We start from the raw sequence: 22,390 nt of genomic DNA on the forward strand, positions 1-22,390 counted from the left end.
TTTTTTGCAAGTTTTGTTGCAGATGTAACAATTTGCATGTCAGGTGTCCTGCAAGTTACATTAGACGCTTTTATTCCATCTTTACATCAGAATGTAGCAGTGTCTAAAATCTCTACAAAGAGAGAGGTGTACGAGCACAAAAAAATCAGTCAGCTTTCACAGCAATTAACTGTCTACAAGTATGAATTCAGTTCTATCCAAACGTGGGAAGAAGAAGTTGGTCTACGAGAATCACATTTACGTATTTTCCAAACGAACGTCTGACGACGTCCATTCCATCTGGGTGTGTGAAAACCGGTCGACTTGCAAGGGACGTGTTTGGACCAATGAAGCATCTGGTTAAGTGGTGAAAGTAACCAATCCCCACAACCACGCAGCACAAGCAGCAAGACCTGAAGCAATTCGACTTGTCAATGAGGCGGTCACCAGGGCAAGGACAACACAGGAGACACCACAACAGATTCTCACAGAAGTAATTTCAGGAGCCCATTCTAATGTAGCACTTCTCCCAAGGAAAGCGTCACTGAAGAGAACAATACGATTATCAAGACAACTTGGCAATATTCCAAGGTTGCCCCAAACCCTTGATCAACTTGTTATTCCCCAGGAGTTCCAGGAGATCAATATTGATGGTATCCAGCAGCAGTTCCTTCTGCATGACTCTGGTAAGCATTTAACATTTCCATTATGCAGAATTATTGCAAAGTTTTTGTTGCACAAATGTGAAAAATTCTATATTACAAAGTGCTAATATAGAATACTATGTGATTTTTTTTGCCTTAAAGGGAAACTTTGAGGATAGTATAATGTAGGGTGAGGCCTACTGATTCCAACTATGCATCACTTGTTTAGTTGCAGTCTGATTCTCTGCTCAGCTTCAAAGTAGAAGTCCTGCCTTTGAGATACAGTGGTCTGCCATATTCATAGGCAGAGTGGTAACCTTGTCCACCAACCATGATTTGCAGGTATCCAGCCATTGTCAATCACAGCCAGAGGACAAGGTTGTCGCATCAAACCTGCATCACTAGATATCAATCTTAGTGTAGAATTTTCTGCTATAAAATAGCTGCAGATTGTCTGCTGCAACTACTTAGTGCATGTGAATGTACCTTAAGGATTCATTAACATATCTCCTAACCTATGTGGATTATCCACAACTGTAGATATACAGCTATACTGATGTAGATAATTCTACACCAAAATCTCCATTTAGCTCTATGGATTTAGGTGCAGGTTTTAGTGCAGAATTTTAGCCCCTTGTCTGAATGGCTGGAATCTTCTTTGCATAATGGCAGCATACATTCACATGCAGGGTCATAAGTAGCTTGGCCCTAGCCCCATAGCAAAGTTTTGAAGGGGCCTGGGCCCCCCTTCCTCCGCAGTGCCCTGTCCCCTTTAGCCATGCCCCCTGCCAACAGCCTGAAATTAAGTTCCAATGCTGAATTAGTGCTGGGAAGAGGGTATACCATGCTTCGGTAGGTGCCTGTCACCTACCGGAGCATGGCAGGGGGTTAATTAATATTCACCACCTGCTGCCACACGCTCCGTTCCTCTGCTTTGATACAGGACCTGGAATGATGTATGCAATCATGTGATCGCTCATGTCTCAGGATCTGCATCAAAGCAGAGTGAGGAAAGCAGCGCAGCAGCAGGCGGTGAGCATTAATTTATCCTTGCCATGCTCCAGTAGGTGACAGGCACCTACCAGAGCATGGTAGATCCAGGGGGCCCGGTGTTCATGGGCACATAACACCCCATTGGCGGCAGGCCCCCTGAGGGCCCGGGGGCAGTGGCGTCCCCTGCCTACATGGTAGGTACGCCACTGCTGCACTGCATGTCATTTTTTTTAAATGCATATGACCCCGACCTAATGAACCATTGAGTTAGTATGCTTTTTTTTCACAATTACTTCTTACATGTTTGCTTGTTTTTCCTGATGTAAACCTTTTATTATCATGGAATTCTGCATTTTGCTGGTTTCTGGTGCCGTTAATCCTTTCACAACTTTGAAAATGTGACATTTTTGAAGCTTGGAAGCATTTTTAAACAGGAATATATTATTTTCCACTGGGACAATACATTTCGTAGAAAAAACTATTGTTTAGCCCCTTCACACCAGATTTTGCTTTAGTTTTAAGTTTCTGTTATAAAATCAGAAAATCTGAAGCAAAATGTGAGTTTTTAATGTAAGATATGAACAACGGATGCTTCTGATAAGGAAAAATTTTTGTGAATTCATCCCGAAATTCTCTGTCAGCTACTTGTTCCTTTTTGTTTTGTCTCTCATTATTTCCTGTACTAATAGTTTCACTTTTAATTTCACAGGTTCTATGGTACCCGGGTCCGGAGGAGATTCTCCTCTCCTCCACACCCGGGTATCATCCGCACATTGGAACGCATGAATTCCGCATGTACAGATCCAGTGAAGCGGAATCCATGCGTTCCAATGAAAGTCAATGGCGGCGAAAACGCAGCGCTTCCGCAAAATAATTGGTAGTGCTGCGTTTTTTTCCGCAATGATAATCCGCAGCGGAAATTTCTGCAGCATGTGCACAGCACATGTGGATTATCATTGGGGACCATGGCCGGCCTTCTACCATGCGTTTTTTAAGCGTTTCTGCAGTGGAATTGCCGCTGCGGAAACGCTTAAAAAATGCATCGTGGGCACACAGCCTTACGCTTTAAATATATTGTTCTGCAATGTTGGTTGGTTTGACCAATTGTTAATATTTTTCTGTCTGTAAAGTTACTTATCTACTGTAGAAAATTTAAAGTTTTGGAATAAAAAAAAACGTAACTTGACCACATTTATACATCTTAGACCCAAAATATGATTAGTGAGAAGTGAACCTGCTAAAGTTCAGTTCGGGCAGTTCCGTCCCAAACACACAAGAAAATCCGTGTTTGGGTTCAGCACCCCCAAAGTATCATCTCCATTGAACTCAATGGGTATGGAGACTCAGAGGAGTGGAGGATCTGTCCACCACATCCTCATCACTGACCAGATAGTAAAAAGAAAATATATATATTGTTACTTACCCCTTTGCTGAGGTACCGGCAGACGCGGAGGGTCCTCTTCCATGCACTTCCACATTGTGTGAATATGTCATCGTACCCAAGTGAATCCCTTTCAGGATTCCTAGCTAGGGATCCCCTTGGTCAAGAAGACTCTCCACGCAGGTCGGGACCTCAGCGAAGGGGAGAGAAGCGATTTTTATTTTCTGATGAGCAAACTCCGAACATTGCCTGTTTGGGGTCGGTGTGGTTGAACCCGAGCAGACAATGTTTGATACGAACCCTGAACTTTCCAGATCGGGTTTGCTTATCACTAGATACAGTATGATATGTAATGGATGACAAAAAGAAGCCATTAAATGTAACACCAGATCTCATTGCGGCACTGCGCATGTGACGCACCCCCTGGGTCGAGTGTGCACGTGTGTGGGATACCCGGAGCCGGGTCTCTGGGGGTTGTAGTCTCCGTGGCGGCGACCCGGTCCCATGGCTCAGGGTGGTCAAACCAGTGGCAGTCTTTATAGGGTTTTTGTGGTTTAATGTCCGACTACGCCACCCGTGGATTGCGGTCAGGGTGTACCGCCGCTGCGAGGCAGTCCGCTGAGGCTGGTGTGGTGTGCGCAGCTAAAGATGGGATAACTCCCCACGGGAAGAGTATGGCCTCAGGGCAGGGAATGTGGATGATGGGAGTGATGGTGCACGGGCATCCCAGTACTAGTAGTGCTGTATGCGGTAAGAAAGCAGGAACGACTCAGAGTCTTTGCAGTGCAGTTCAGGGTCTTTACTGATGATATTAAGGCAGACCCTCCCAGGAGTACTGGCTAGCATAAGGGGCCTGGTCAGTCTGTGAACAAACAGGAGTTCCTCTGGCCAGGTGGAGTTGTAGGCCTCCCCGTCTATCTGCACTCTTCCTGGCTACCTTGCTGTAAGCGAGTGGAAGTAGCCCACGTCCCTGAGTATACCGTGTGGTGCTCACATGTATGGCTGGTGACTTGGGGCCTTCTGATAGCCTCCGCTCCTCGATGGCGGTGCTGGTCCCTTCCTTGTGACTGAGCCTCCGGGCTTCTATGGCCAGAGGACCTGGAATCCCCTGCCGGCTGGTTTCTGCTGCTGGACTTAGAGGTTCCCACAGCCTCGGACTCCGTTGTCCGGTAGTAGTCTCTTCAGCCAGGACGAGCAATATATCTGCTTCCAGTCCCTGGCACTCAGCTCCTGCTCCTACAGAGCTCCTAGCTGTCTCTTGCCCTGTGTCTGGAACTTCACTCCAGGCTCTGTCTCACTAATCCCGCCCCAGACCCAGTTTATAAGGGCAGATTCCTCCCCTCCCAGGACTGGGCAGGAGGTGTTGCATGCTTAAGGGCTCCTGACCAGGAAACCTCCCACTTGCTCCCAGACGTAATATTTCTATTACTGTGGTAACCAGACCCCTGGGGTGCCACATTCCCCCCTAGTAAATTTTAATACTCCGGGACTAAACACATTTTTAAGAAAACACAAGTACAGGGTATAAACAATAATACAACAACATATGTACAAGAAGCTTTAGTCTTTAGAGGTCACGGCGTGTCCGTAACCGGGTGTCCATGTCACCCAACAAGGTGAAGTCTTGGAACAGAGTAGGGGACCTGTCCAAAGCAAACCTCAAACGTTGGCCCTGGGCGTGGCTGCAAGGCTGAGGCTAGCTACTTTGGGCCACAAGGAGGCCACGCCAGACAGGTTTTTCTCTTCCGCGGCCATCTTCGCAAGAGGCACCAAGGTGCAACTATCTACAATTTAGTTCCGGTTACTCAGCATCCATAACCTGTCAGTCCAAATAAACCTGCAGGGTAACTAGAGAAACATAATTAGTAACCAGGTAACAAAAACATAAAACTTTTTCAGCATTTACGTATGTACAGGTAAATATATACTTGGCATTAGACTCTCCAGCGAACGGGCATCTGTCCTCTAGTGCTCCTGGTGGACCTACATAACCCACTATCTGGTTCTGCACTACAGGGTGTAGAAGGTGTTACGGGCAGGCCTGGCAGCTTTCTGCGTACTCTTTGGCTCACTAGGGGCACGGCAGGCTCACTACTAGCAGAGGGTTGATTCTCCTGGGCTGCTGGTATGGATTCTTCTGCCTCCTGGGCCGGCTGCTCTTCTGACACTCCCTGTTCTTCTGTAGGCCCTTGAGGGGCTGGCTGGAGAAAGGTGAGGACAGGTACCACGACTGTGTTGTTGATTTGAGTCCAGGACCGGGGAAAGTCTCTGAGTACGGTACTGATCATTTCTTCTCTTTCCTCTGCGGGTTGAGGGTTCTCTTGATCTCCGTCAGGGCTTTGCAGCTGCTCGGGACACTTTTTCTGGTGGTCTCTGGAAACAATGGCTGTGGTCTCTCCTCCATCCTTACTGATTATGCAGAATTTTGGATTGTCATGGCTTGAGGGCAGTACGGTGTACAGGTCCTTCTCCCACTGGTCGTCCAACTTGTGGAGCCGCCTCTTTCTCTTCAAGACCTGCTCTCCAGGTACCAGGGGAACAGCGGGAGCATGCTGGTTATAAGTCTTCTCTTGCCTTTCTCTTACTTGAGACAGACTTCGCTCGACGCTCTCCTGTACTTTCCGATACTGCTGCTGCCGTTCTGTATCCCAGTCTGCCTCTGGCGAGGTGTCCTCAGGTGTCAGGACTCCCATATCCAGGTCAATAGGCAGCTTACCAGGTCTTGCTCTCATTAGGTAAGGCGGGGTACAGTTGGCGGAACCTACAGGGATGTGATTATACAAGTCCACCAGATCAGGCAGTTTTTCAGGCCACATACTGCGTTCTTCCAGGGGCAACGTTTTTAGCAAGTCTATCACCACCTGGTTCATTTTCTCACATAGTCCGTTGGTCTGAGGGTGATAGGGCATTGTTCTTATCTTCTTGCAGCCATACAGATTGCAGAACTCTTGGAAGACCTCCGCTTCGAAGGCTGGTCCTTGGTCCGTCAGCACTTGCTCCGGATACCCGTGTGGACGGCAGAAGTGCTGCTGGAAGGCTCTAGCTGCTGTTTCAGCCGTTAAGTCCTTGACAGGGACCACCACCAGGAACCGGGAGTAGTGATCTAGGATTGTGAGGGCGTAGATGTACCCAGATTTGCTTGGAGCCAGTTTCACATGGTACAGAGCTACCAGCTCCAGTGGCTGCCTGGTGATGATGGGCTGCAGAGGAGTCTTCTGGCTGGCACGGTCCTTCCTTCTTAGGTTGCACGGGCCACAGTCTCTGCACCACCTCTCGATGGCTCCTCTCATGCCTACCCAGTAGAACCGTCCACGCAACAGGAATTCTAGCTTCTTCCATCCGAAGTGTCCTGCTCCATCGTGGTATGCCTCCAGAACCATAGCCGCATCTCGTCTTGGGACCACTACCTGCCAGGTCAGCTCATGTGTTCTAGAGTTGACCATTCTCCGGCACAGCTTCTCCTTGTAAAGAAACAGCTTACTTTTCTCTTTCCACAGTTTCTTGGTCTCCTCCGGAGCGTCTGGGTCAAGACGGGCATCAGCCTGTGTCAGCATTTCCTTCACCAGACGGACTGCAGGATCACTGTCTTGTGTCTCCGCCCAGCTGTAGTGGGGTAAGGGATTGAACGTAGCAGAGCGCCTGTCCCTTACACTGTGGGAATACTGGGTAATCCCATGACGGTGGAACGCAGGGAGCTCGACTTCTTCCAGTTCTTCTGGATCTTCCCCTACGTCCGGTAAGTTTGGCATTCTGGACAGGGCATCCGCATTGGCATTTGAGCGTCCCGCCCGGTATTTGATGGTGAATTCATAGTTGGACAGGCAGGCCATCCATCTCTGCTCCAGGGCACCAAGTCTTGCAGTGTCCAGGTGTGTCAACGGGTTGTTATCCGTGTACACGGTGAACTTGGAAGAGGCAAGGTAATGCTTGAAACGTTCGGTCACTGCCCACACCACTGCCAGGAACTCTAGCTTGAATGAGCTATAATTCTCAGGGTTTCTCTCTGTGGGCCGTAGTTTTCTGCTGGCGTAAGCGATTACCCGTTCTTTCCCCTGCTGGATCTGGGACAGTACGGCTCCTAGCCCGATGTTGCTCGCGTCCGTGTGGAGGATAAAGGGCTGGTTGTAGTCAGGGTACGCCAGGATTTCATCCCCCGTGAGGGCCATCTTCAGCTGGCGGAAGAACTCCTCTTCCAGCTTTTCCCACCTGAAGGGCGGCTTCTGGTTTTTGGCCTTCCTGGATTGACCTATCAGGAGGTCCTGCATAGGAGCTGCCATTTTGGTGAAACCGGGAATGAATCTTCGGTAGTAGCCTACCAACCCGAGGAACTGCCGCACTTCCTTTATGCTGGAGGGTCTTGGTCAGTCTTTAATCACGGTGATCTTATCGGGGTCGGGAGCCACTCCGTCAGCACTCACCACGTGTCCCAGGTACTGCACCTTTGGTTTCAGCAGGTGACACTTGGAGGGTTTCACCTTTAGGCCGTAGCTTGCCAGGGCGTCAAACACTTCTGCCAGGTGTTTCAGATGGTCCTCGTAGGTTTTGGAATAAACGATGATATCGTCCAGGTATAACAGGACCGTCTCGACATTCCGGTGTCCCAGACAGCATTCCATCAACCGCTGGAAGGTTCCTGGTGCGTTGCAGAGCTCGAACGGCATACAGTTGAATTCGCTGAGACCCATCGGGGTGGTGAATGCGGTCTTCTCCTTGTCTGCCTCTGCTACAGGAACCTGCCAGTACCCGCTAGTAAGATCCAAAGTGGAGAAGAAGTTAGCAGATTTCAATGCAGCTAAAGATTCTTCTATTCTAGGTAACGGGTACGCATCTTTGTGTGTGATACGGTTGACCATTCTGTAGTCTACACACATTCTCATTGTGTTGTCCTTCTTTTTCACTAGAACTAGTGGAGCTGCCCAGGGGCTACAGCTGTCCCTGATTACCCCAGCCTCCTTCATGTCCCACAACATCCCCTTTGCATGCTGATAGTGTGCAGGGGGTACAGGTCGGTATCTTTCCTTTATTAGTGGATGGTCTCCTGTGGGGATGTGATGTTCTACCCCCTTTACTCGCCCGAAGTCTAGCGGGTGTATACTAAAGACTCTTTCGTACTCCTGAACCACCTGGTAGACTCCCTGTTTCTGGTGTGAGGGAGTGGAGTCAGTACCCAAATGCAGTTGCTGACACCAGTCCTCCATTTGCTTCTTAGAGCCGTTACTCAGTCCACTGAGGCTGGTGTGGTGTGCGCAGCTAAAGATGGGATAACTCCCCACGGGAAGAGTATGGCCTCAGGGCAGGGAATGTGGATGATGGGAGTGATGGTGCGCGGGCGTCCCAGTACTAGTAGTGCTGTATGTGGTGAGAAAGCAGGAACGACTCAGAGTCTTTGCAGTGCAGTTCAGGGTCTTTACTGATGATATTAAGGCAGACCCTCCCGGGAGTACTGGCTAGCATAAGGGGGCCTGGTCAGTCTGTGAACAAACAGGAGTTCCTCTGGCCAGGTGGAGTTGTAGGCCTCCCCGTCTATCTGCACTCTTCCTGGCTACCTTGCTGTAAGTGAGTGGAAGTAGCCCACGTCCCTGAGTATACCGTGTGGTGCTCACATGTATGGCTGGTGACTTGGGGCCTTCTGATAGCCTCCGCTCCTCGATGGCGGTGCTGGTCCCTTCCTTGTGACTGAGCCTCTGGGCTTCTATGGCCAGAGGACCTGGAATCCCCTGCCGGCTGGTTTCTGCTGCTGGACTTAGAGGTTCCCACAGCCTCGGACTCCGTTGTCCGGTAGTAGTCTCTTCAGCCAGGACGAGCAATATATCTGTTTCCAGTCTCTGGCACTCAGCTCCTGCTCCTACAGAGCTCCTAGCTGTCTCTTGCCCTGTGTCTGGAACTTCACTCCAGGCTCTGTCTCACTAATCCCGCCCCAGACCCAGTTTATAAGGGCAGACTCCTCCCCTCCCAGGACTGGGCAGGAGGTGTTGCATGCTTAAGGGCTCCTGACCAGGAAACCTCCCACTTGCTCCCAGACGTAATATTTCTATTACTGTGGTAACCAGACCCCTGGGGTGCCACACATGCGCAGCAGTGTCTTGGTGAGAGGAGAGGCATCCTGCCTCCGGGATTGACTGATAAATGTGGCAGGAGTGACGTCATGTCAGTGAGCGGCCGGGAGACATTCAGCCTCACTGCCGCAGCATTCATCATGCTTCATGGATCAGTGATCCAGGCAAGATGAAAAGACAGCCAGAAGCAGGAGAAGATGTCACGGGGAACCGCTAGACTACACTCCGGGACCCAAGGAGCTGCAGCTGCGACAGGTAAGTATGTCAGTTTTTTGTGTTCTAGGGTGATAATACTCCTTTAAGGCCAGCCAGAAGAGACACTGGATGAGCTGCTGAAAAGGCAGCCACAGGTTCCACTGGAGCACAATTCTACAGCCTGCCACTGCTACTCACCGAGCCCAGGTTTTAGAAAGTTTCTTACCCAGCAATTGTGGTCCTGTATATTTTAGCCCCAGGTATGTTCAGCCCTAGATGTTTTGTTCCATGCATGTTGACCCCAAAAGCTGAGGGTGAAACATCTGGGGTCAAAATGCTAGGGGCGAAACATCAGATGGCGACACATCCAGGGACAAAATGCTGTAGGTGAAACATCCAGGGGCGAAACATCCGAAATGTGAGGGGGCGAAATGCTGGGGGGGAAACATCCGGGGCGAAAAGTGCAGGGTGAAACGTGCGGGAGGGAAACATACGGGGGCGAAACATCCAGGGGTGAAATGTCCGGGGGCGAAACGTGCGGGGGCGAAATGTGGGGGGGCGAATCTTCCTGGGGGCGAAATGATAGGGGCGAAATGTGCGGGGGCAAAATGTACCTGGGGGTGAACTGATGGGGGCGAACTGCTGGGGGCGAAACTTCCTATAACCGATAGGAGCCCATACATTCTGCTGTCTCCAATAATATATACCTGGTAGGAGCCCATAGAGTCTGCTGCTTCCAATAACATATACCTTGTAAGAGCCCATAGATTCTGCTGCCTCCAATAATATATACCTGACAGAAGCCCATACATTCTGCTTCCTCCAATAATATATACCTGACAGGAGCCCATACATTCTGCTGCCTCCAATAATATATACCTGACAGGAGCCCATAGATTCACCTGCCTCCAATAATATATACCTGACAGGAGCCCATACATTCTCATACCTCCAATAATATATACCTGACAGGAGCCCATACATTCTCCTGCCTCCAATAATATATACGTGACAGGAGCCCATACATTCTGCTGCCTCCAATAATATATACCTGACAGGAGCCCATACATTCTGCTGCCTCCAATAATATATACCTGGTAGGAGCCCATAGATTCTCCTGCCTCCAATAATATATACCTGACAGGAGCCCATACATTCTGCTGTCTCCAAAAATATATACCTAACAAGAGCCTATAGATTCTCCTGCCTCCAATAATATATACGTGACAGGAGCCCATACATTCTGCTGGCTCCAAAAATATATACCTGACAGGAGCTCATAGATTCTCCTGCCTCCAATAATATATACCTCATAGGAGCCCATAGATTCTGCTGCCTCCAATAATATATACCTGACAGGAGCCCATGCATTCTGCTGGCTCCAATAATATATACCTGACAGAAGCCCATACATTCTGCTGGCTCCAATAATATATAACTGACAGGAGCCCATACATTCTGCTGGCTCCAAAAATATATACCTGACAGGAGCCCATAGATTCTCCTGCCTCCAATAATATATACCTCATAGGAGCCCATAGATTCTGCTGCCTCCAATAATATATACCTGACAGGAGCCCATGCATTCTGCTGGCTCCAATAATATATACCTGACAGGAGCCCATACATTCTGCTGGCTCCAATAATATATATCTGGTAGGAGCCCATACATTCTGCTGGCTCCAATAATATATACCTGACAGGAGCCCATAGATTCTCCGGCTTCCAATAATATATACCTGACAGGAGCCCATACATTCTGCTGGCTCCAATAATATATACCTGACAGGAGCCCATACATTCTGCTGGCTCCAATAATATATACCTGACAGGAGCCCATGTATTCTGCTGGCTCCAATAATATATACCTGGTAGGAGCCCATACATTCTGCTGGCTCCAATAATATATACCTGACAGGAGCCCATAGATTCTGCTGCCTCCAATAATATATACCTGACAGAAGCCCATACATTCTGCTCCGTCCAATAATATATACCTGACAGGAGCCCATACATTCTGCTGCCTCCAATAATATATACCTGACAGGAGCCCATACATTCTGCTGCCTCCAATAATATATACCTGGTAGTAGCCCATAGATTCTGCTGCCTCCAATAATATATACCTGACAGAAGCCCATACATTCTGCTGCCTCCAATTATATGTACCTGACAGGAGCCCATACATTCTGCTGCCTCCAATTATATGTACCTGACAGGAGCCCATACATTCTGCTGCCTCCAATAATATATACCTGACAGGAGCCCATGCATTCTGCTGGCTCCAATAATATATACCTGGTAGGAGCCCACACATTCTGCTGGCTCCAATAATATATACCTGATAGGAGCCCATACATTCTGCTGCCTCCAATAATATATACCTGACAGGAGCCCATACATTCTGCTGCCTCCAATAATATATACCTGACAGGAGCCCATACATTCTGCTGCTCCAATAATATATACCTGACTGGAGCCCATATATTCTCCTGCCTCCAATAATATATACCTGACAGGAGCCCATACATTCTCCTGCCTCCAATAATATATACCTGACAGGAGCCCATAGATTCTCCTGCCTCCAATAATATATACCTGACAGGAGCCCATAGATTCTCCTGCCTCCAATAATATATACCTGACAGGAGCCCATACATTCTCCTACCTCCAATAATATATACCTGACAGGAGCCCATACATTCTGCTGCCTCCAATAATATATACCTGACAGGAGCCCATACATTCTCCTGCCTCCAATAATATATACCTGACAGGAGCTCATACATTCTGCTGGCTCCAATAATATATACCTGACAGGAGCCCATACATTCTGCTGCCTCCAATAATATATACCTGACAGGAGCCCATAGATTCTCCTGCCTTCAATAATATATACCTGACAGGAGCCCATAGATTCTCCTGCCTCCAATAATATATACCAGACAGGAGCCCATACATTCTCCTGCCTCCAGTAATATATACCTGACAGGAGCCCATACATTCTGCTGCCTCCAATAATATATACCTGACAGGAGACCATACATTCTGCTGCCTCCAATAATATATACCTGACAGGAGCCCATACATTCTGCTGCCTCCAATAATATATACCTGACAGGAGCCCATACATTCTCCTGCCCCCAATAATATATACCTGACAGGAGCCCATACATTCTCCTGTCTCCAATAATATATACCTGACAGGAGCCCATAGATTCTGCTGGCTCCAATAATATATACCTGACAGGAGCCCATACATTCTCCTGCCTCCAATAATATCAAGATTTGTACAAGAACATCATGATGGAGGTTCCCCAGTAAGAGGACAACACCAGAGAGATGTCCCCGTCTTCTTCTTCCACAGGACTGTAAATAAGAAAACCCCAATGATCCTCAGGATCATCAGGTAGATTGAGGTGTCATGAAAGCATTTCTTCAGCTTTTTTTCATTTCAGCGCTTGAGTGGTGCTACTAATCTAAGTTCCCTGCCCCTTTTCCTACACTTACCACTCTTCCTGACGCCAGTCCTGTCCCACGCTGCCATTTTGTTACTGCAACTCCTCACTAACTGGAAGTCAGAGGTACCCGTCTCAAGCTCTCAATGAGCCACAATGGGGCTCTCATAGATTTACATTGAGTTGTGACTTCGGGATCACCCCAACAAACACTGGAGCGATCTGGCAGGTTACAAACTGATATAGACCGACAGGAGCAGCACTGGGAACAAATTAAGATGATGGCTGGTAAGTATTAGTCTACAGGCAACCACTCCAGTGATGCAATGAAAACAAGTGGTGCTTGAAATGTCCCCTATAATGCGTAGAAGGCTGTGAAGGTTTATTAGAGACATTGGTCCTTTCCTGATTGGAGCTTTCCTGCATGGAAAGTAGACCCTTGACTGTGTCTAGCATGAAGTGATTAGTTTTCAGTGTGAATCTGCACAACAGTAGGAAAACCAAGCTATGTGAGCGTCTTCAAATAAGGCATAGTCATCGGTTATATATTAGCTAGGGTCAGTATTTGAATAACTGATAATATTATAGAGTGTTAGAGTGTCAAGAATATATGGAGAATGAAAAATGTCTAATGAAAGGAGAATCGTCCTGAGGAACATGTGGCGCACAGTCATAATTCCCAACGAATATTCTGAATGCACTCGTGGTTCCTTACCACAGAAGGGCTATAACACCCGATGACCAATTCCAGTGCCATTGCGGCCTAAGAGAAACAGAAAGGGAAAAAACTTCAGTGCAAAATTATCACTAAATAGAAAAAAAAATATTGCCTGGACAGATGAATCCAGATTTTTTTTCTAATTCTTTTTATGTAACATATTGCAAAAAAACACTAATAAAATAATACAAAACATATACAAATCAAACAAACAGGCAGTCATATATAGGATTGATACAACCTGAACACAGACCAAATAGATGGCTCATACTCTCGCTGACTAAGACATCTGAACTGATTAGAGACCTAAGCGACAAGCAAAATGCCAGAGGGAGTATAGATGCTGAATCTCTGTCCCATCAGGCTGCGATAAGAGAACAAATATAATGTACATGAAGAAAAAAAAAACACACATGAAGAACATAACAACCAAATTGAATTAACAAAATACTTCAGGTTCAATAGTTAGAGACTATCAACCCCAATGACTCAATACTTTGTGAAATTTAGCTAGACATGCTCCATTATGAAATATCACTTTCTTATAGGCTATATTGGTATTACCCAACATTCTCCATCTGTTAATTGTGGGAGGTCTGTCAGCCATCAGGTGGAGAGTCATTGTCTTCCTGGCTAAAAGTAGCGTTTCTCTGAGAAAGATTTAGGTATGATGCTGTCGTTGTTCTTCACCTACTAACCCAAACAATGCCAAGTTAGGTTCAGACAGGATAGGAATTGATAATAGGGAACACAAAAACCATAGAGTCAAAAGGAGGATGCAGAGAACTGGAGAGTGGACAAGTCCATATAAAATGGCAAGTCTTTGGAGATTGGTAACATTGGCACTCTACAGAGGAGGTTCATAGAATGTTAGAGTTGGATTTGACCTCCAGGGTCTTCGTGCCCAACCCCCTGCTCAATGCAAAATTCACTAAACCATCTCAGACAGATATCTGTCTAGCCGCTATTTGAAGACTTCTATTGAAGGAAAAGTCACCACCTGTCGTGGCAGCCTGTTCCACTCATTGATCACCCTCACTGTCTAAAAATTTTTCTAATATCTAATCTGTACCTTCTCCCTTTCAGTTTCATTCCATTGCTCCTCGTGTTTCCATGTGCAAATGAGAATAAGAATGATCCCTCTACAATGTGACAGCCCTTCAGATATTTATAGACAGCTATTAAGTCTCCTGTTAGCCTTCTTTTTGGAAACTTAACATTCCCAAATCCTGTAACCGTTCCTCGTGGAACATAGTTTGCAGTCCACTCACCATCCTGGTAGCTCTTCTTTGAATTTGCTCCAGTTTTTCAATGTCTGTTGTGCCCAGAACTGGACACAGTATTCCAGATGAGGTCTGACCAATGAGGAGTAGAGGGGGATAATTACTTCACGTGATCTAGACACTATGCTTCTCTTAATACATCCCAGAACTGTGTTTGCCTTTTTTGCTTCTGCATCACACTGTTGACTCATGTGCAGTCTGTGATTTATTAGTATTCCCAAGTCTTTATCACACTTGCTATTGCTTAGTTCTATTCCTCCCATTCTGTGGATGTAATTTTGTTTTTCTTGCCCAGATGTACAATCTTTAATTTCTCCCTGTTAAATGCCATTCTATTAGACGCTGCCTATTGTTCAAGCTTATCTAGATCCTTCTGAATCCTTTCTCTATCTTCACTAGTGTAAAGCCCCCGTCTCACATAGCGATATCGCTAGCGAGATCGCTGCTGAGTCAAGGTTTTGGTGACGCAACAGCGACCTCACCAGCGATGTCGCTATGTGTGACATTTTGCAACGATCAGGCCCCTGCTGTGAGGTCGCTGATCGCTGCAAAGTGTCCTGGACCATTTTTTGGTCGTTGGCCTCCTGCTGGCCGGCACACATCGCTGTGTGTGACCAGCGGGACCAACGATCAGGCTGGTATCCATGGTAAACATCGGGTTACTAGGGGCACGCGCGCACTTAGTAACCCGCTGTTTACCATGGATACCACTCTGCTACGGTGCGCGGGAGGTTACCGCTCACCTTAGCAGAGTCGTATCCATGATAAACATCGGGTCACTAAGTGCGCGTATGCCCCTAGTAACCCAATGTTTATCATGGATACGACTCTGCTAAGGTGAACGGTAACCTCCCGCGCACGGTAGCAGAGTGGTATCCATGGTAAACAGCGGGTTACTAGGGGCACACGTGCACTTAGTAACCCGATGTTTATCATGGTTACGAGCCTGCTCCTGCTTCAGCAGCAGGCTGGTAACCGGGAGCAGGACATCGTGGAACGATTCTTTCCACGATATCGCTGCTCCCCTGATCGCTGGTGAGCCTGCCTGTTTGACAGCTCACCAGCGATGTATTAGCGACTTAGCATCGATCCCTGACAGGTCATATCGTTGTCGGGATCGCTGCTGCATCGCTTAGTGTGACGGGGCCTTTAGTTATCCCTCCTAGCTTTGCATCGTCTGCAAATTTGATTAGTCCACCTTCACTTACCTTCAGGTTGTGCCCATCTTGCACAGACGAATAGAGATCAGGTAGGTTTTACATCTAATATATACTTACCTTGTAATGTCTTCATATCCTGTTCCGTCCAGATGTGTTTGGATCCCAGAATTCCAAGCGGCGGATGTTCGCCGACCGCCATATTGGGACACCAAAGTGATCGGTGTCTCAATATGGAAACCGCTGGTGGTACCAGCCTCTTGCGCGGTACCACCAGCGGAACACTGTCGCACCACACACACACACTGTATACGCCGTACGCACCACACACACACACAAACACACACTGTATACGCCGTACGCACCACACACACACTGTATACGCCGTACATACTACACACACACTGTATACGCCGTACGCACCACACACACACACTGTATATGCACCACACACACACTGTATACGCCGTACGCACCACATACACACTGTATATGCCGTATGCACCACACACACACACTGTATACGCTGTACGCACCACACACACACACACTGTATACGTTGTACGCACGACACACACACTGTATACGCCGCACACACCACACACACACTGTATACGCCATACGCACCACACACACACACTGTATACGCCGTACGCACCACATACACACTGTATGCGCCGTACGCACCACACACTGTATACACCGTACACACCACACACGCACACTGTATACGCCATACGCACCACACACACACTGTATACGCCGTATGCACCACACACACTGTATACGCCGTACGCACCACCACACACACACTCTGTATATGCCGTATGCACCACACACACAATGTATACGCCGTAAGCAGCCTCTTGCGCGGTACCACCAGCGGAACACCGTCGCGAACACGCCGTACACGAAGCCGCAGGGATCAGCTGAATGATTCACTCACTGCCACAATCCCTGCACAGGAGGAGCGCATGCGCAGTTTTAATGTGACCACCGCTATCTGCCTGCACAAAGATGGTGGCGGTCTGATTTACTGCGCGGAGAGACAGCTCAAATGAGAGAACACATGAGGGAAGAAGACAGCACAGGGGTGGAGAGAGAGAGCAGACAAGGGGGGAGAGCACATGGGGTACACAGGTCAAAGAAGAGATCACATGAGAGGAGAAGACAGCAGATGGGGGAGAGAGAAAGCGCACAGGGTGGAGAGAGACAGAGCACAGGGGGGAGACAGCTCAAATGGGACAGCACATGAGGGGAGAACACAGCACTGGAAGGAGAGAGACAGCAGTCAAGGGGGATAGCACATGGGGTAGACAGGTCAAAAAGAGAGCACAGACGGGAGAAGTCAGCACATGGGGGAAAGAGAGAGTGGATAGGTGGGTGAGCACATGGGGGGAGAGATTCTCAATGCTGCAAAGCCTGCCCCCATTGTGACATTACCGCCCTCCCAATGCAATAGCATCGGGCCTTCATCTAGTATAATATAAGAGCTCAGTCAGCTTATTATTAATTGCTGTTGAAACCGTAAGGAGCAAAACATCACGTTCTGCCAGTTGTCTGCTGACAGGGAAGGGATTACATATTTTCACCTTGGTTCCACTGGCATTGGTAAGGAGCCAACTTTCCCAACAATTTGTATGTAGAGCATTAATCTGCACCTTAGGGCCCTGCGATCAAAGGGTATGTGCAGACCATCCGTAAAGGCAGCGTTTTGAAGTATGCTGCATCCAAAGCGCTGCACGCAGGTGAATCCGCATGTGTTCATTGAACCATGAGAATTCACCGCAACCTATAAATTGCACTGATATAATTTCTCTTGCGGAGACTAGTGTCTCCATAAGGAAATTGACATGCTGCAGTCTGTACAGATGTGCCGCATGTCCGTGAGTAATCAGCAGGTGCACGAAGACGCATAGTGGGCATGGGATTTCTTGAAATCTCATCCATTATGCTCTAACATCTGGCCGCTGCAGATTACACACATTGCAAGTACGCTGCATCCAATCTGCAGCAGTTGCTGATCGTGTGCACATACCATAAGGATACCAATAGGAAAGTATGAGAAGTTCGGGTTTTGTAGGTATAGTGAACTGTGCATTTAACACATGTCTCAGTTGAAAGTTCTGGAACATGCAAGAGCGAGGAATACTAAAGACCTCCCGAAGCTGTGCAAAAGAGCAAAGAATATTATTATCAAACACATCGCCTATGCATCTGTTTCTTGGGGTGATTCATAAATGGGCACAAGGAACGCATATAGCGCCATTCCTCCACAGGCTTATAGATTCTGCAGATGAGATAGTTTAAGTTTGGGTTGTGAAGAGCCTCAGATAAAAGTTGTCAACAGAAAGGAGAACACCCTGAAGAAACACTTTAGCACTCTAGTTGGTGCATGTCATGGATAATATCAGGGGGAATTGCACAGATTACCTCTGATTTCGCTGCCACCAGTTTGTCAAAAAGAACACCAGAGAGACCATGCAGATTCCGCCGCTGCCACCAATTTGTCAGGGAAAACAACTCTGCTGCAATCAATCGCGAGGAAAATTACGCACATGAGTGACGAGCGATGGACGAGACCGAGGCTATTTCCATTACAAGGCCAGTTAATGGGGAACTCAAAGTGAGCGTATGGTATATACACCTCCGATTTCAGCGCATGGAATATGTCTATTGACAGTGGTATGGTCACTGCCAACTCCACATTAAAAAAAGAACTACTAGCTGCCAGCACCAATCGTTTATATAGGCCGATTGGACACCCATTACTTGTAGCATATGGCTTCAGGGGTCCGGTTTACACAGCAAGAGGAAAAGAGCTATTCAATTTTATATATTTAATCAAAAAAGGTAGGCAGCGTTTATAAAAATATACAAAGGTGTTACAAAATGGGAACAAAAAATACGGTATATACAATTACATAAAATAATAAGGAATAACAAAATAGGAGTACTAAACCTGATGTTGCAGGAATGGATTTTATCTTTATGGAGAGAAACCGATTAGGAAATGGAACACTTTCACAGAGAATTGTGTCTTTCAAAAATGAACAAAAAAAGAAACCTAAACTCTGATTCTTATTAGCTCAAGGTTATGCCCACAACATACCTACCCTTGATGAGCTCATATGGGGCTGGTTGCGAGGTTTGTTAAGTCTGTTAGATTATGAGATCCAAAACTTCCAGGATATCTTTGCCCCTGGAGGTCCCAGACGGTAAATATTGTCATGTTTCCTATCACGATTTTACCTTTCTAGATATGAAACATGGCATGATAGCATCATCCATTGGACCAATATTAAGTTGGAGGTTTTCTGCTGGCCCTACGGTAATGTGAGTGAATGCGTTATGTTCATCCCTTTGCTACAATGCTGAAAGTATACCTCCCATAAAAATCAGATCGATGCAAACCACAATATTCATCACTGATTCCAAAAAGTCTGGGACCCCTGCTTTGAACAGAGGAAGGTCTTCCCTAGGGTGCAGTCTACTATGTCTGGGTGTCCACCTCCAGTAGGCGTATACGTCTGAAAATGATGAATGTCAAGAGCGTATGTTCGCTCTGCCGGCACCATTATAGTCTATGGTCCTGTCGGCGCATACTGTACATCCAAATCCCGTTTTGCAGGGGGGTTCATTCATGGGTTCTGACAGAACCCACGAATGTGAAGATAAGCGCAATGTGAAAGCAATCTAAATCCTTGTAAAAAAGCTCAGTGTGAACGTACCACTACAGTGCTGATTTTTGGAAGAGTCCTGTAAGTAGAATTTATACTTTCGATATGCCGTCAATGCTACAGAAGGTAATACTACCTTAATTTTTAGTCCGGCTCCCCGGATTAGTTCATTATGACAATGTAGCCCTTGGACCAAAAAAAGTTGTGCACCCTTGGCTTAGACATTCACCCTGATTTCTCAATAGTAATGCGTGTCCCCTGGTTTCTGCCCTTTATAAGTTAAATGATATCTAACAAGACTATGACTAAGGCCATGTTTACATGTTCAGTATTTGGTCAGTATTTTACATCAGTATTTGTAAGCTAAAATCAGGAGTGGGTCAGAAATGCAGAAGTGGTGCACTTGTTTCTATTATATTTTTCCTCTTATTGTTCCACTCCTGATTTTGACTTACAAATACTGAAATTGTGAAAGTAGCCTTCCTCTACAAAACAGTTTCCACACCTAAAACATTAAAATGGCTTCTTCCCTGTGTGAGTTCTCTGATGTTTAACAAGATATGATTTGTCTGTAAAACATTTCACACATTCTGAACATGAAAATGGCTTCTCCCCTGTGTGACTTCTCTGATGTGTAACAAGTTTTGATTTTGTATTGTAATATTTCCCACATTCTGAGCATGAAAATGATTTCTCCCCTGTGTGAATTTTCAGATGTGCAACAAGTTCAGATTTCCTAGAAAAACATTTCCCACATTCTGAACACGAAAATGGCTTCTCCCCTGTGTGAACTCTCTGATGCTGAACAATTTCACCTTTCGTAGAAAAACATTTCCCACATTCTGAACACGAAAATGGCTTCTCCCCTGTGTGAATTTTATGATGTCTAACAAGATTTTGTTTCCGATTAAAACATTTCCCACATTCTGAACATAAAAACGGCTTCTCTCCTGTGTGAATTATCTGATGTGCTACAAGTTTGTATTTCATACTATATTGTTTACCACATTCTGAACATGAAAATAGTTTCTGCCCTGTGTGAATTCTCTGATGCATCATTAAAACTGATTTTTGTTTAAAACATTTTCCACATTGGGAGCATGAAAACGCTTTGTTTCTTTCATGACTTATCTGATGTGTAGCAAGATGCGATTTTTCAGTAAAACATTTCCCACATTTTGAACACCAAAATGGCTTTTCCCCTGTGTGAATTCTCTGATGTGTAACAAGATGTGATTTCCTAGAAAAGCATTTCCCACATTCTGAACATGAAAATGGTTTCTCTCCTGTGTGAATTCTCTGATGTTGAACAATTTCAGATTTCGTACAACAACATTTCCCACATTCTGAACATGAAAACGGCTTCTCCCCCGTGTGAATTCTCTGATGTTGAACAAGTTTTACTTTCTGATTAAAACATTTCCCACATTCTAAACATAAAAATGGTTTCTCCCCTGTGTGAATTCTCTGATGTTGAACAAGTTTTGATTTCTGATTAAAATATTTTCCACATTCTGAACATAAAAATGGTTTCTCCCCTATTAAAGCATTTTTATGTACAGCAGCTCTTCTGTGACTTTTGTTTTGCATATTTGTCTTTGATGAAGCAGAAGAAAGGACCTTGGCTTGAGGTGTATTGGGTATAATGTCATGTTCTTCACATGTATCTGTTGCAAAATCTGAGCCTATCAGATGTCCTTCTGAGCTCCTGGTACAGTCATCTGCCAAGAATAAAACTGATTTTATTATTTTTCAATAACACTGCATTGGAATTATATTAATATTTATATTATTATATACTTTAGAACATTTTTATATAAACTGTAATGCAATTCAATCATTAACAGACTAAGACAGTAGACCAAAAAACAGGGATGAAAAGATTGCTTTTTCAAATTTTCACTTCTCTATTGTAGCCTCCTTCTGTGTAAGTTCATGTTCCACTGTACCTTTCACCAATCGTTTTAAGTTACATGTTCAGAGAAAACGCAGAAAGGGGCTTGCAATTAGTTTTATTAAGGGACTCCAGCTCATGACATACATTCTTTGGCAGGTATGAGTACTCTAGTACGGAGCAAAGCACATTTGTCATTAACTCATAAGTAGTGATAGGCGAGCACTAAAATGCTTGGGTACTCATTAATCGGGTCGAGCAAATTGTAATGCTCGGGAAACTCGAGCATTTTTCTGGTGGCTACTCCCCCCAGAGGTCAGTTAGGGGTCTAAAAACTGGTCAAATCGATGTAAACAGTGCTGAAATAGCATGGGAATAGCATAGGGAAGACCCCTGGAAGCATTTCCGAATTGAAGGTCGTTGCTGTGAACAATGTTGTTAGAGTATTGCGCCATTTTTACAGACTGACAATAAAACATACAAAAACGAAGATAAAATGGATTTTCCTGTAAAAAAATGGTAAGAAACATTCTTTTCAGGATAATGAATTGTATATAAGGCAAAATAAACAACAGAAAACAAATGCTCCTCCACAACTTGGGCTATGTTCCCACATAGTGTTTTTGCTGCGTTTTGCACGTTCGCATTGCTTTCAACGGTGAAAAATACATTCACCAGTAAATGTAATTTTAACACCTTATCTGGCCATGTGATGTATGAGATATGATCAGACACATCCTGTTAAATTTATGAAGGAGGGACCCTGAAAGTCCCATTTTTTTTTCTTCAGGGCCATCAATCAGGTGGCCCTCACTATTTATAGAGGGCCAGCAGTCGGCCCTCACTATTGTTAGCGAGCCAGCAGGTGATCCTGACTATTATCAGAGGGCCATTCGGAGGCCCTCACTCAAATTTTAGATTTACATTTTTTGAGGGCCAGAAGCCAGCCCTC

General features: G+C 46.1%; 1 protein-coding gene across 1 annotated transcript in view; it reads right to left on the minus strand.

Annotated features, from left to right (window-relative positions):
- Positions 1-18,689: 18,689 nt before the first annotated feature.
- LOC141271988 (uncharacterized) overlaps positions 18,690-22,390 on the minus strand; it is a 49,567-nt gene continuing 45,866 nt past the window's right edge. Inside the window, exon 7 of the mRNA XM_073682250.1 lies at positions 18,690-21,265. Within this exon, the coding sequence (XP_073538351.1) occupies positions 20,058-21,265 (1,208 nt within the window). The 3' untranslated portion in view covers positions 18,690-20,057. The remainder of the gene's footprint in view (positions 21,266-22,390) is intronic.

Source organism: Phyllobates terribilis, unplaced genomic scaffold (genome assembly GCF_046119375.1).
Source record: "Phyllobates terribilis strain yellow unplaced genomic scaffold, ASM4611937v1 Scaffold_5__5_contigs__length_657084704, whole genome shotgun sequence".
Taxonomy (NCBI): domain Eukaryota; kingdom Metazoa; phylum Chordata; class Amphibia; order Anura; family Dendrobatidae; genus Phyllobates; species Phyllobates terribilis.